Raw genomic sequence first — 14,771 nt, 5'->3', positions numbered from 1 at the left:
AGCCAGCCTCGGTCTACGTTCAATTCCGGCCGGAAGCAGACGCGCCCCCCCTACCGGAACTTTCTCGAAAATCATTTTCATAGGAAAACATTTCCGCGGCGCGTTTCGGTTCGCGGCAACGATTCCGCTCCGAGCAGTTTTACCGAGCGGAATCGGAGCCGGCCCGTCGAGAAATGAGAAAAGTTCAAGCGACTCACGTACGATTTGTTATCGCGCGCCGCGAGTATAATAACCGCGGGCTGCATGCTTATGCAAAAGAATTTATCATAAATGACACATTCTTTGCAACCTGTTCAACTTCCAAAGAGCGGAAACCAATTTCCGCGTAACTCCTCGAACAATTTCTGTTTTGCATAAAAAAAAATCCGCACTCTAATCACAACAGGCCAATAAAATGCACAATAAATGCATCGCTAAAACTATTAAGAGCAGAAACCAATTTTCACGTAACTCCTCGGACAATTTTTGTTTTGCATAATAATCCGCACTCTAATCACAACAGGCCAATAAAATGCAATACAGTCATCGCTAAATGGCATCGTTAAAAGTCTCGACGGTCAATAATATATTCAGCAGACCAATATCCGCGAACAATTCTTCTAGCCGACTGCCTAGAACACACACTTCAATTACATATTTTCGCGTACAACAGCGCGTTTTGCAATGGAATAAAAAATCACCGTCGCTTCCGGGCCGCTCGATCAAAAGCAGAGTCGCGAAACGATACAATAGAACGATCGCAAACAAACGAAGACCGTATCGTTCTATGTATAGCACTTCCATTTCATTCCTCGGCTGGTATCGATTAATCTTCATCAAACTTTATCCTCGGTTCATCAATGCGCCGCCCAGCAAAAATATATTCGCCAACGTTTTCGCACAACCTGCTCGCAATCCACGTCTCTATTCTGCGGATAGACTCGTACCACGCTGGCAAGTTCATCGATTGCGTAATGATTATCGGTAGATTGCGGATGTTATGTGTCCGTGGCTACGCGAAATTATCTGGGAAGAGAGGCTTGTGCAAATTTTAAGCATAATCCTCTGCAATTACTCGTCGGAGAATTTTTATTCTGTGCCTCTTGCTCAATGAAATTTTTCTAGAAACATCTGCGGCGAATTTGCTTCGGCATTTTACCATTTCATTTCAGAACCGTTTAGATTTATGTTAAAATTCAAATATACGAAAGGTTAATATAATACGTTGTATAAATTCCTTCTTAAATAATGAATAGACGACGTAAGCTGCGAAAAGTTTAAAGTAAAATCGTTCGTATCATTCACAATTTAAAGAATTAATACAGAAATGAACAAATTTATACTAGGAACACTTAATTGTATAAATTCTTTCTTAAAACATGAATAGACGAGGAAACTATAATCGTTTCTATCGTTCACGATTGAAAATATGAGAATAGAAAGGAATAAAATTATGGGTACATTTCAATGTATAAATTCATTCTTAAAAAATGAATAGACGAGGAAAGCTGCGAAAAATTTGAACTAAAACCATTCGTGTCATTCACAATTTAAAGAATGAATACGGAAAGGAACAAACTTATACTGGGTACATTTCATTGTATAAATTCATTCTTAAAAAATAAATAAACGAGGAAAGCTGCGGAAAGTTTGAACTATAATCGTTCCTATCGTTCACGATTGAAAAAATGAGAATAGAAAGGAATAAAATTATGGGTACATTTCAATGTATAAATTCATTCTTAAAAAATGAATAGACGAGGAAAGCTGCGAAAAATTTGAACTAAAACCATTCGTGTCATTCACAATTTAAAGAATGAATACGGAAAGGAACAAATTTATACTGGGTACATTTCATTGTATAAATTCATTCTTAAAAAATGGATAGACGAGGAAAGCTGCGGAAAGTTTGAACTATAATCGTTCCTATCGTTCACGATTGAAAAAATGAGAAGAGAAAGGAATAAAATTATGGGTACATTTCAATGTATAAATTCATTCTTAAAAAATGAATAGACGAGGAAAGCTGCGAAAAATTTGAACTAAAACCATTCGTGTCATTCACACTTTAAAGAATGAATACGGAAAGGAACAAATTTATACTGGGTACATTTCATTGTATAAATTCATTCTTAAAAAATGGATAGACGAGGAAAGCTGCGGAAAGTTTGAACTATAATCGTTCCTATCGTTCACGATTGAAAAAATGAGAAGATAAAGGAACAAAATTATGGGTACATTTCAATGTATAAATTCATTCTTAAAAAATGAATAGACAAGGAAAGCTGCGAAAAATTTGAACTAAAACCATTCGTGTCATTCACACTTTAAAGAATGAATACGGAAAGGAACAAACTTATACTGGGTACATTTCATAGTATAAATTCATTCTTAAAAAATAAATAAACGAGGAAAGCTGCGGAAAGTTTGAACTATAATCGTTCCTATCGTTCACGATTGAAAAAATGAGAATAGAAAGGAATAAAATTATGGGTACATTTCAATGTATAAATTCATTCTTAAAAAATGAATAGACGAGGAAAGCTGCGAAAAATTTGAACTAAAACCATTCGTGTCATTCACACTTTAAAGAATGAATACGGAAAGGAACAAATTTATACTGGGTACATTTCATTGTATAAATTCATTCTTAAAAAATGGATAGACGAGGAAAGCTGCGGAAAGTTTGAACTATAATCGTTCCTATCGTTCACGATTGAAAAAATGAGAAGATAAAGGAACAAAATTATGGGTACATTTCAATGTATAAATTCATTCTTAAAAAATGAATAGACGAGGAAAGCTGCGAAAAATTTGAACTAAAACCATTCGTGTCATTCACAATTTAAAGAATGAATACGGAAAGGAACAAATTTATACTGGGTACATTTCATTGTATAAATTCATTCTTAAAAAATAAATAAACGAGGAAAGCTGCGGAAAGTTTGAACTATAATCGTTCCTATCGTTCACGATTGAAAAAATGAGAAGAGAAAGGAATAAAATTATGGGTACATTTCAATGTATAAATTCATTCTTAAAAAATGAATAGACGAGGAAAGCTGCGAAAAATTTGAACTAAAACCATTCGTGTCATTCACAATTTAAAGAATGAATACGGAAAGGAACAAACTTATACTGGGTACATTTCATTGTATAAATTCATTCTTAAAAAATAAATAAACGAGGAAAGCTGCGGAAAGTTTGAACTAAAATCGTTCCTATCGTTCACAATTTAAAAACCAAATACAGAAAGGAACAAATTTATACTGGAAGTGTTAAAGAAAATTCGAGCTCATCCTTATCGCAAGCATAATTTCCTGAAGAAGTGGCAGCGCTTGAAGAGTCGGTGCAGACAATGGAATTGCGATCTTGACATTAGGCGTGGCAGCGCAGTTGCCACAGCGTTCGATCCCTGATCGAGAGGATCACTATCCCCGGTCGATGGAAAATGTCTTCCGTTCGTGTTCGCATTAAATTTTCTTCGAGCCGTAGTACATAATATCGAAACGATTTCGATAATTGCTCGTGGAAGTTGTGACCGTGTGTCCCTGTCGCAGTGTCTCCGTGTTTATCATCGACGGTGCGAGTACGTGTCCCGTCGATCGATGCCAATTACCACGGTCTGACATTACGAGCGTTACGGGTACGAACGAGTACGAGCGAGTACGCGAACTATAGCTGGAGAAGTGAGCACTATAGCGGTGGAAGAGAACAACGTCTTCTTATGAAACGGATAGCCAGGCGGCTCTCGATCGTGCTCCGGCCGGTCCGTGGTAACCTTTTCCATTTTGCGCAACCCGATATTTCAATATGAATACAATCGCCGTCTCGTGGATGCTTTCCCCACGCCTGCGAACCGAAAAAGGCGAAACACGGGACTGCGGATCGTTTTTCTCGCTCGAACCGGCCCGAACTTTTTCTCCCCACTTCATCACCTTTCTTCCCAATTCTTCGTCTTCCTTCGATCAGCAATTCGTACGGTTTGATTTTTCATTTTTCAATTGCGCTGATACTGTATACGCGATTAAAATTTGCAAAATATCACTTTCGAATCGCGATTTCAGTGTGTTCCCGATTGATATTTCGAACGTTCGAGGTCTGAAAAAGTATAGGGGAAAGATTGCAGTTTAATTGCACTGATACTAAAGACCGCGAACGTTCGAAAATTCAATCGGGAACCTACTGAAATCGTGATTCAAAAGTTTTTCGATTTTCTCTCGCTTTTTCTAAATCGCATTTTGCAAATATTAAATTTCTTTTCGTGGACACCGTGTTTGCAAGTAAGAACTGTCGACGTGCAGTTGCAACAGAAACGAGCTTGCGGAGCGGTGCAATCGATTTCGGATGGTTTTCACTTCGAAATCTGCAAATAAAATGAAAAATTCGCGAATGTTCGAACGCATAAAAAGCTTTGTCCGGGGCAAACAAATTTACCTCTACCCATCGCCAGATCATTTCATGAATTTTATATCTTTTTGACCTCGAACTTATTAAAAATTTCGCACATCCGAGCGTGTAAAAAGCTCCGCTTGGAGGGAGTAAATTCATCTCTAGCCTTCGCTGGATGATTTCATAAATTCTGCATGTGCTACAGGTATCGGACTTCGAATAAATGAAAATTTTCGAATGTTTAGTATGCGATCGATCGGTCGAATAAGCGAGAATTACGAACGAACGTGCGTCGCATCGTGTAAAAAACGGTGGAACCTTCTACCGGAGTGTATCGCCGGGGCTTAATGAAACGATATTATGGATCAATTACCGCGATGAAAGAAATTCGATTTCAGGCGGGAACGTTTCCTGTTAATAGCGACAGAAAGCTGACCTTTCACGACTGCCGCGGACAGTTTTATCACCGTTCACTATCACACAGTGTGCAATCAATACGGCAGAATCTGGTGCATTTTAATCGTTTAATTACGCGATTCCAGTTCCACGACCCATTTAAATACCTTTTTTTTTCTATCTCGGGACTGGCTCGTGCAGATTTCCTTGACAGAGGAATTCGAGCTAATATTTCATGTACAATTTAACCAGCAACGGGGAATCTATTCCGATCAAATGATCAATCCTTTTAACACTAAACCTACTTGAATTTCTAATTGAATTACTGAGATACAAATGTCCCAATTCTCGGAACAGTGCAGCAAAAGTTTGGAATAATTTCAATTATTTGTGGAAAATGTTTCTCCATGTTTTTCTGCGGTAATAACACGCGTGCACGGTATCGAACAATTTTCAAGAATGATTACTCATATTCCGGTACTCGTTAGCGCGATGGTTTCATAATTAGAACTCGTCGGAGGTGCTCGTAATCACACCAAAATGGATCGGCCGTGATTCGTGCCGCAGCCCAGCTAAATGATACATGCTCGACGCGGCACCAATCATTGGAGCGCATCGTCCGAGCGCGTAAACTATTGTTTGGAAAGGCGGCGTACTTTCTATAGAAATTGGTCGGCTGTCCTAAAAGTGTCTATCGCGATGTGTCCGTTCAATATTGTCAAATAACATGAACATGCATATCTTAACCTTTGTACAAATTTAAATTGGACATTTTTCTTATAAATGTGCATAAAGATTCGCAATGTGAACGTTCGATATTGCTAAATGACATGAACATATAAATCTTAACCTTTGTACAAATTTAAATTGGACATTTTTCTCATAAATGCATAAAGATTCGCAATGTGAACGTTCGATATTGTTAAATAACATGAACATATACAGGCTGTTCATTTGAAAACTTTCCAGCCGAATATCTCGAAAAGTATGAAAGATATTAAAAAAGTGTAAAACATTTGTTCAAGGATTTCGAGGGGGAAAGAGGGGGGCAGTGTCAGTTGTTTATTTGGGTGGCGTTCTCAAGGTCATTTGAAGATCAACTTTGTTTCTTCAAACGGAAACCTATACTTTTCATTACGAGATCTTATATGTACTTTTTTGTTATCTGATACTTTTTTTTATCCGCGCACTTTTTCATCCGCAGGTTTCCATTTGAAAAAACAAAGTTGACCTTCGAATGACCTTGAAAACGCAACCCAAATAAAAAACTGATACTGCCGCCCTCTTTCCCCGCGGAATCCTTGGACACGTGTTTTACACTTTTTTAATATCTTTCATACTTTTCGAGATATTCGGCTGGAAAGTTTTTAAATGAACACCCTGTATATCTTAACCTTTGTGCAAATTTAAATTGGACATTTTTCTCATAAATGCATAAAGATTCGCAATGTGAACGTTCGATATTGCTAAATGTCATGAACATATAAATCTTAACCTTTGTACAAATTTAAATTGGACATTTTTCTCATAAATGCATAAAGATTGGCAATATGAATATTCGATATTGTTAAATAATATGAACAAATAAATCTTAACCTTTGTACAATTTTAAATTAGACATTTTTCTTACACATGCATAAAGATCCGCAGCCTATACCGAGTATATTTCTTCTCGTTCGTGCTGAAAAAAATTTTCAGAAGTTCCAACCATAATAAGTAGACTGCGGTTCTTCATGCAAAATAAAAAATTGTCTGCATTGATTGCAAGACACAGGAGGCAAATAAAAATTTTTATCAAGCTTTATCTTCATATATAAAGCTGAAAAAGTAGTATACTGATGTCCTTAACACTTTTTAATATGTCCACTGCTTTCAATTGTACGCATCCAGTTTTATCATAAATGCATAAAATCCGCAGTCTAATAAATAAGGCAGAAACCTACCGGAATTCGCATGTCCATGTCCAGCGGTGCTGTTCGTCGCCGAATGAACAGCGTTCGTCGCAGCGTTCGCGACGTGCTTCAGCGCGCTTATCACCATCATGTCTTCTATCACAATTGAATCACCGTTATCACAGGACGAAGATAGATCATTCAGTGCATCGATCGCGGTCTACGAACTATCCTAACGTTGTCATCGCGGACACGTAGCGTAATCTACTCTCGAACTTAATGGACAGTTTACATTTTGACACTCACTCGGAAGCGAAGACCGATGATCCTGATCGATATTTAATATGTCACGTTCGAAACAATCGTTGGGAGATACTATTTCTGATTCAGGGGAGTACGTCCAGCTTCAGAGAGATTTTCTGTTTCCGATGGAAACAGATCTACATTTTCTGCGACTTCACGGTTACTTCATTGCCATATTGAAAGATTTTCTTGGATGTCCAAATTAGTATACCGTTGCTAAATCGTGGAAAGAGGTGTGGTTTACTCTGCCAATCACTGTGCACTTTTTCTGGGACCTTATGGCTTCTTAATTTTCATTTTGAATGATCCAGTAACCTAGGAAAAAATTTCTTCACGATCACTGCATCCACAATCTCCTTCTCGAGAACCCGAAATTCACGTCGGACGTAACTTTACAAACTCTGCGATCTCTCGATCATCAATTTACGACGACTCGATCCCCGAAACCGGTTATTCTAATCAAACAAACACTCTCCCAAATCCTTTCCAAATCAGACAGTTATTTTATTGTTGCTCGGTCATCGATCCTGAAGAACGAGGAACGCCCGTGGATCGAGGTGCCCATGAAAGGCGATCGTTATCCAGCACAGGTGATTGACGTCTTCGGACGTTTGGCCGCTCGTAGAAACTTTCCTCGTATGAATATTAGCAGAGAACCAAGGAATGCACGATCCTACGACGACTTTTTACCTCTAGATCGTCGATCCTATAGATCGAGGTGCCTAAAAAAGGCAGTCGTTATCCAACACCGATCGAATACGTCTTCAAACCACACAGAATTTTTCCTCGAAAGGAAATTAGAAGGATTATAGACCCTAGGATTTTCTGGTCTCTAGATCATCGATCCTGTAGATCGAGGTGCCCACGAAAGACAACTACTATCCAATATAACTGATCCACATCTTGGAACCACACACAGACATTTTCCTCGGAAGGAAATTAGAAGGATTATAGATCTTAGGATTTTCTAGTCTCTGGATCATCGATCCTGCAGATCGAGGTGTCCACGGAAGACAACTAGTATCCAATATCTTGAATATCACGTCTTGAAATCACACACAGAAATTTTCCTCGATAGAAATGATTCTAAACGGAGGACTGATAGATCTATGATCCTAGGATCTCCAGGCCTCCGGATGGTAGATCGCGCGCGAATAGTGTGTCGGTAAAGGAACGTAGCGCTCGTGACTGTCGTCTAGGCGCGACTAAGTGGTTGCAGCACGTAAAATCGCGAAAGGCAGTCGACAACCAGTCAGCCAGTCAGCCAGCGAACCAGCCAGTTGGCCAGGTTTGTGCCCCTCTTCTGCTTCTTCCTCGGCCTTCTTCGGAGTTTCACCTTCACGGAAGTGTTGGCTCTCTCGCGAGCAAACCGACCGAGCTGAGCGAACGGAGCTGAGCGGAGTCGAGTCGAGCCGAGCTGAGACTGTGTGCCGTGTAGGTGTCCGACACCGGCGGATCCACTCTATTTCTTCGCTAGAGGGGGATGACCTGGGGCGTTACGCCTATGGCTTCGTGATCATCGGACTGTTAGGCGAGCTGGCCTAACCGCAGCGACCTAGATCAACGCTGACTCTGCTGGCTTTCCAACGATCGTCGTTCTTTTTTTTTTCAAAAATCAGTAACAACATAGGCACATTATCTTCAACTTATTAGAATGATCACAGGAAGAAACAAATTTTTATTTCGTTCCTGCTTCTTGCAAATCGTGCAGACAATTTTTAGATCTTCTGCTCCTTGCACATGATGTAGACAATTTTTGTGTTGCTTCTGCTTCTTACAAACGATGCAGACAATTTTTATTTCGCCTCTGTTTCTTCCAAATGATGTAGACAATTCTTATTTTGTTTCTGCTCCTTGCAAACGATGCAGACAATTTTTATTTCGCCTCTGCTTCTTCCAAATGATTTAGACAATTTTTATTTTGTTTCTGCTCCTTGCAAATAACGCAGACAATTTTTATTTCGCCTCTGCTTCTTCCAAATGATGTAGACAATTTTTATTTTGTTTCTGCTCCTTGCAAATAACGCAGACAATTTTTAGATCTTCTGCTCCTAGCAGATGATGTAGACAATTTTTGTGTTGCTTCTGCTTCTTGCAAATGATGCAGACAATTTTTATTTAGCCTCTGCTTCTTCCAAATGATGTAGACAATTTTTATTTCACCTCTGCTGCTTCCAAATGATTTAGACAATTTTTATTTTGTTTCTGCTCCTAGCAAATAACGCAGACAATTTTTATTTCGCCTCTGCTTCTTCCAAATGATGTAGACAATTTTTATTTTGTTTCTGCTCCTTGCAAATAACGCAGACAATTTTTAGATCTTCTGTTCCTAGCAGATGATGTAGACAATTTTTGTGTTGCTTCTGCTTCTTGCAAATGATGCAGACAATTTTTATTTCGCCTCTGCTTCTTCCAAATGATGTAGACAATTTTTATTTTGTTTCTGCTCCTTGCAAATAACGCAGCCAATTTTTATTTTGCATCAAAATTCGCGGCCTCGTCATTATACTCATTACAGGGTTACCATCCAGTCTAGATTGTTTAATATTTTTGCGAGAAAGTTTAAAGGTTCGGGCTAGGTCCAGTGATTAAACCCAGTAATCCACTAATTAATCTGTCCAGTGAACATACGTTCCAGAATTAAATTCCTGTTTGATCGTCCCATGATTTCGTACAAGCGGCGCAGTTTTTATCTCGAAAGTCGCGGGTGCTCGGAAACTTGCACGTGGAAATATCGCGATATTTTGCGAAATTGCGAGGCGCGGGACGCCAGACGAACCACTCTAACAGGGTTAATTGGTTACCACGCAATTAGAGGAGTGAAGAGTCCCGGGTAGATACTTACGAAAACGATATTTCCTTTTCGAGTGTGGAGGAGGGAGAGTAGAAAAAAGGAACTCGGCGAAAATCGTGACGGGAGCGTTGGAATTCCGCGTTAATTAGGCGTCGCGGGAGCTTATATGGCTCAGCAGCCGGGATCCGTTCGAAATTTCGTAATCGGCATGGGCCATTGCCTTTGATCCGATGCTACGCTTCTTTCTCCATGATTTATACACCTCGGAGATCCCTTTACCGAGAGATCTTAGGTGCTCGACGAAGCTGAGGATCGACACCTCCGATCAATTTTTTTGAAAGGATTCTTACATCTTTCAATGTCTGCCGTTCTTCCCCGCATTAATCGATTTCGATGAAACTTTCACAATGCATATAATTCACACAGATCTACAAAACGTATTCTAAAAATGTTTAATATAGACCCACATAAAAGAGTTGTAATTTATGAAAAAATTTCTTTTCGCATCCTGTGGTAAACTAATTGCTCTAACTTCTCAAAAAAGTTCAAATCGTATAGCGCTCTATTTAAAAAGTTATCGTGTCTTTAAGATTGTCCGAATATTAGTGGTAGTTAGGGATGGGATCAATTTCAATACGTACTCACGAATCCGAGTCAATTTTAATAACCAGGTTTCATTTCGTGGGTTCCGATTACTACTTAAAAGCAATAATGTTTCAATGATTATATTGGAAAAGTATTCATTTTATATACAAACTGATATCAAACCTCGGAATGAGTACTTACAAGTTTCGAAAAGATACTTTCAAGTACATGTACTTCGATGTTGAAAGGAATCGAATCTTTTACAAGTAGTACTCGAATCTTGAAAATCAGAACTGCACAGTAGGTTTTAAGCACTTTCTTTATTAAGTTCGTAACTATTTAAGAATAATATTTCCGACAGATTATGAAATTGTAGCTATACATGTCGAATGAAATTATGCATTAGAGAACAACATAATTGATTTTAAAGGTAAAAGAAATAATGATTAGAAAAATCAGAGAATTTCCGGCACGATATTCAGAAAATTATCGAATCTGTTCGACCGAGATTCAAATTTACTTGCAAGTATTATTCCGTCTACCAAAATACTTGTAAAGTGTTTTGTTTGTTTTTCGAAGTATTTATAGAGAGTTCGAATTCAATCAATCAAAGTTCGAACCTGTTTGCGAGGTACTTGATCCCATCCCTAGTGGTAGTTACTGTATAAATTGTAGTGGATGCTAATGACCTAGATGTTGATGCGATCTGTATAAATAAATAAATTAAAAAGAAAAAGAATAAGAGGGAGGTGAAGGGTCTGTTTAGCGAACCGCGGTTTTCGTTTCCAGGTAAATTTTGAGCCGCCGATCGCCGGTGCGTGCGGAGACGTGGAGTACCTGTCGTCGACCTAATAAGATACCTGTTCCGTTGCGCTCCGCGCCGCGCCGGTCAAACGGTGCTGCGAATCAAGTTTCACGCACACGCTGCCGTAAAGGCCGGAGCAAACACTTTGCTGGTCGGAGCCAATCAGGCTCATCAAGGATTTGTAACGTTGCCCGGGGCATCGGGCTCTCTCTCTCTCTCTGTTACGAACTCGGTGTAACAATAACTTTGATGTACACCGGGAACATTGTTCGCTCGGCCACAGACCGCTTTGACACAGGCCAAAACGAATTATGTAAGCCGGCCGGATCTGAAATTTCCAACTGCGTATGCCACCGGAACTTCTCCCGACAATCAGGACCTTCTGTAACGACCAATCTGGATGACTCCACCGACGATGGACAATTAGCGATCGAGTGCCAGTTCGATTCAAGGTAATTGATTATCGAATCCATCCTGCTAGCGAAATGCGTGCGAACTGTTTCTATTTTTGAGATAATTAATTTATTACTAGACGATGCTCTTCTCACACGTTTCTTCAAAATAATCGCATGAATGATTTTTGGGTAACACTCGTCCATCTTTGTTGTAAAATACTTTTAAATGTTGTAGTTGAATCATGGAGGTTCTCACGATGAGAATGAGTACCCACAAGGCCCCATTCGAACTACTTTCAGCCGCAAGTGTATCGATCGAAGCACTCCCGCACTCGGGCTAAAGTTGTCCAAATGACGTCGTGTGTGTACTCATTCTTCTCGACGTGGTCTCGCCATTGTAGTACACGATACTATAAAACGAGAAGTCAAGAAATTCGATCCATATCTAATTACTTTCTGTTCGCGTAGTGGAGTTCGATCGAATACGAATCGCACGTAAAGATGGGTTGAGAGCCGCTGGAACTCATCTTGCCGACCGCGTCGTATAAACTTTTACTATGACATATATGGAGCGCACTTTGCATCGGCAGGCAATCGTTCCCATTTTTTTATTGCACGGCCGATCGTAAATTCGATATTGTTATAAGAAAGGAATAAGCCACGGAAAAAGTAAAAGCTACTCGATGTTTAATCAAACTGAAAGCGTTTTGGAGCTATACGCGGACAAGTCAGGTTTCGCGAGGACATTCCCGATTGGCTGGCCCAGTGCCCCCACTACCAGCTACGAATCCCATTGGCGGCGGTGTCACAGTGGTCCCCTCTTCGAAATTCAACGATCTTCTCGAGTTTTCCAAGCACGAACCACGGCGAATTACTTCGCCGGTATGAATCGACGTTCGATTTCTCTTATTGCTCGGTAATCCGCGATATCGTGCGCACAGTTTCGACAACGTAGTGTATGTATGTATAGCGCTCGAGGATGGCGAGGAACAATCGTGTATACTGCGCGTAAAAATTGCAAGAGGGATCGGTCTGAATTGAACGTGTTCTCGTCACGTACTTAGCAGATGAAAAATCGCAAACTCGCTTATTAGATCTGCGATCGGTACGGAATTTATTATTTCTGTTAGTTCACGCCTATGTTGTGAATTCTTTAGTTGATTTTGTGTTTCGGGGATCTTTAACACTTTTTTAAACTGACCTTCAGTTTCTTATGTCCGCGATTCAAATTCTATTTGGAGTTAAGATCGCGAGTTTCCGCGATAGTTTAGTTAATTTAAACGGCAAGGAGCACTCTCGAGTAACATGACACTTGGCCGGCGGAGCGTAAACTTTATTTTTGCTCCATTATGTTATCGTTTCCGTTATGTGGTCCACGACAAAGACAACATTATTTCTGCGAGCATCTCGACGCGGAGAAGGCGGGCAGTTTCAATTAAATGGAATCCTAATGAACAGAACGATATTCGAACGAAGCAACGGGATCGCCGAGAACCAATTAAAAATATCTTCCGCATAAAAACTCTTCGCAAATTGAAATTCTGTGTGCATTTCTATAGATGCTATTTTCTTTCAATTTTTCAGGACACAATTTCGTTCTTAGAATTTCTTCGAACTTTTTACCGAGTCCCGAAATGAATGGTTCGTTTTCTACTTTCTTCGGTCGATTTCCGGTCAAGAAAAATTAGTGGAAAGTCGATGGACCAATTTCCCGATTTTCCGGGGGCCGTAGTGGACGTCGGGAAAGTTCGAGTAGCGACGTGGGAGGGAAATAATGCGATACGGCAGCTAGGCATGCGGCGCAAATAGAATTATGAGCTACAGTACCTGGAGGCGTCGAACTTCGGTTCGTAAAAGCGTCCAGAAAACTTTCCGAAAACGATAACATCCAAGAAACTGAACGATCATCGGCTTCGCACATTTTTATACTGTTATCTGTTTTTCAACTTTCTTAATTAATCTCCGAGCCCACGAACTTTCGGCAACATACATCTTCAATGTTTTCTCGGTTATTCGAGGTTCTTCGAGCTTCGCCGTGAATTTATCTTATCAATCTCTTCAAAAAGACAGCATCTTCGTAATTTCAACAATTACATTATTCGCGCTGACAGAAACGACGTCACGCTGTCTGATACTCCTCGCCATCTTGATCTTAATGATTTTCAACCCTCAGACTAAAATATATCCCACGATCAGCTGTGTTACTAAATCAGTTTGGTATATACATCATTTTATTTGTCCTTAGAAATCTTAAAATATCTAGAATGGTTGTAAAAGGGAACACCGTTTAAAAACGAATAACTTTTCCAAATTTGACCCAACAGCTTGAGTTTTTTTTGAGATGTTCGAAGGATTAGATTACTAGCTAATGTGTAAATCATTTCTTTTTTAAATTGTTTGTCTGTGCCCGTAATGAAAATTTAGAATGTGCCTTTGGCAGGTTTAAGTAAGTTATATGTAAGGTGGAGTGGGGTAAGTGCGTTAATTGATTATTTTTATTATAATATGAACGAAATTTCTCTAGCTTGTATTAGGTTGGAAAGAAAATTCTTGCTGTTTTCATTATAAAATCAAAATAACAAAAACCGTAAGAACTTTCTTTCCGACCTAATATTTATTAATGTAGTATAAGCTAGTATGAACTATTCTACATAGATGTCGCCCAAGAATAAAGGTGTTTTCCTCGCTTAAATCAACCAATGCCAAACAGTCACGTGCGAGGTACACGTACAACTTTGAGGTTACCCTGAACGTGCAATAGTTTACGAGTTATTACTATATTCTGTGTTGTTATTTTTGGTAAGTACAACAAATATCGATGTAGCTTTACATTAAATCAACCGTTTTTATTGTATTTTTTTTAATCTATTGAGAAAAACATTAAGATGATCTTGCCCCGTAAATGTTACTACACGGGGCAAGTCCGTACTATCACGGCGGGGTAAGTCCGTACTGTATGGGTAACTATAAAACTAAACAATATATTTAATGCAATACAAAGCAATTTGTAGCAGGCTTGTTAACCATTATTTTCTTGCCCCGTAGCACTTGAAACAGGGTTCGAAAGCATTTTTAAACTTGGTTTTAATATCACTGTATCCCCTTTCATATTTCAGCATGAAAGTACTTGTTTGTTTAAAAATGGATAACTATAAAACTAAACAATATAATTTAATGCAATAGGAAGCTCTCAATAGGAAATAGGACTCTCAGAGATGGACTCTCATATT

The 14,771-nt window shown here is 39.2% G+C and overlaps 1 protein-coding gene across 8 annotated transcripts in view; it reads right to left on the bottom strand.

Moving 5' to 3' along the window:
* Btk29a (tyrosine-protein kinase Btk29A) overlaps nucleotides 1-14,771 on the bottom strand; it is a 259,480-nt gene that overhangs the window by 58,938 nt on the left and 185,771 nt on the right. Inside the window, exon 2 of one of the 8 annotated variants that reach the window (XM_076422496.1) lies at nucleotides 6,711-14,287. The exons of 6 other annotated variants lie outside the window; for them this stretch is intronic. In XM_076422496.1, the coding sequence (XP_076278611.1) occupies nucleotides 6,711-6,810 (100 nt within the window). In that variant the 5' untranslated portion in view covers nucleotides 6,811-14,287. Of the gene's footprint in view, nucleotides 1-6,710; nucleotides 14,728-14,771 lie in introns of those variants that run through there. One more of the 8 variants, XM_076422495.1, reaches the window with a different exon arrangement.

The sequence above is a fragment of the Lasioglossum baleicum genome, chromosome 4 (assembly GCF_051020765.1).
Source record: "Lasioglossum baleicum chromosome 4, iyLasBale1, whole genome shotgun sequence".
Taxonomy (NCBI): Eukaryota; Metazoa; Arthropoda; class Insecta; order Hymenoptera; family Halictidae; genus Lasioglossum; species Lasioglossum baleicum.
Note: the sequence above shows the minus strand (reverse complement) of the source record. Positions and strands in the feature narration are given on the sequence as shown.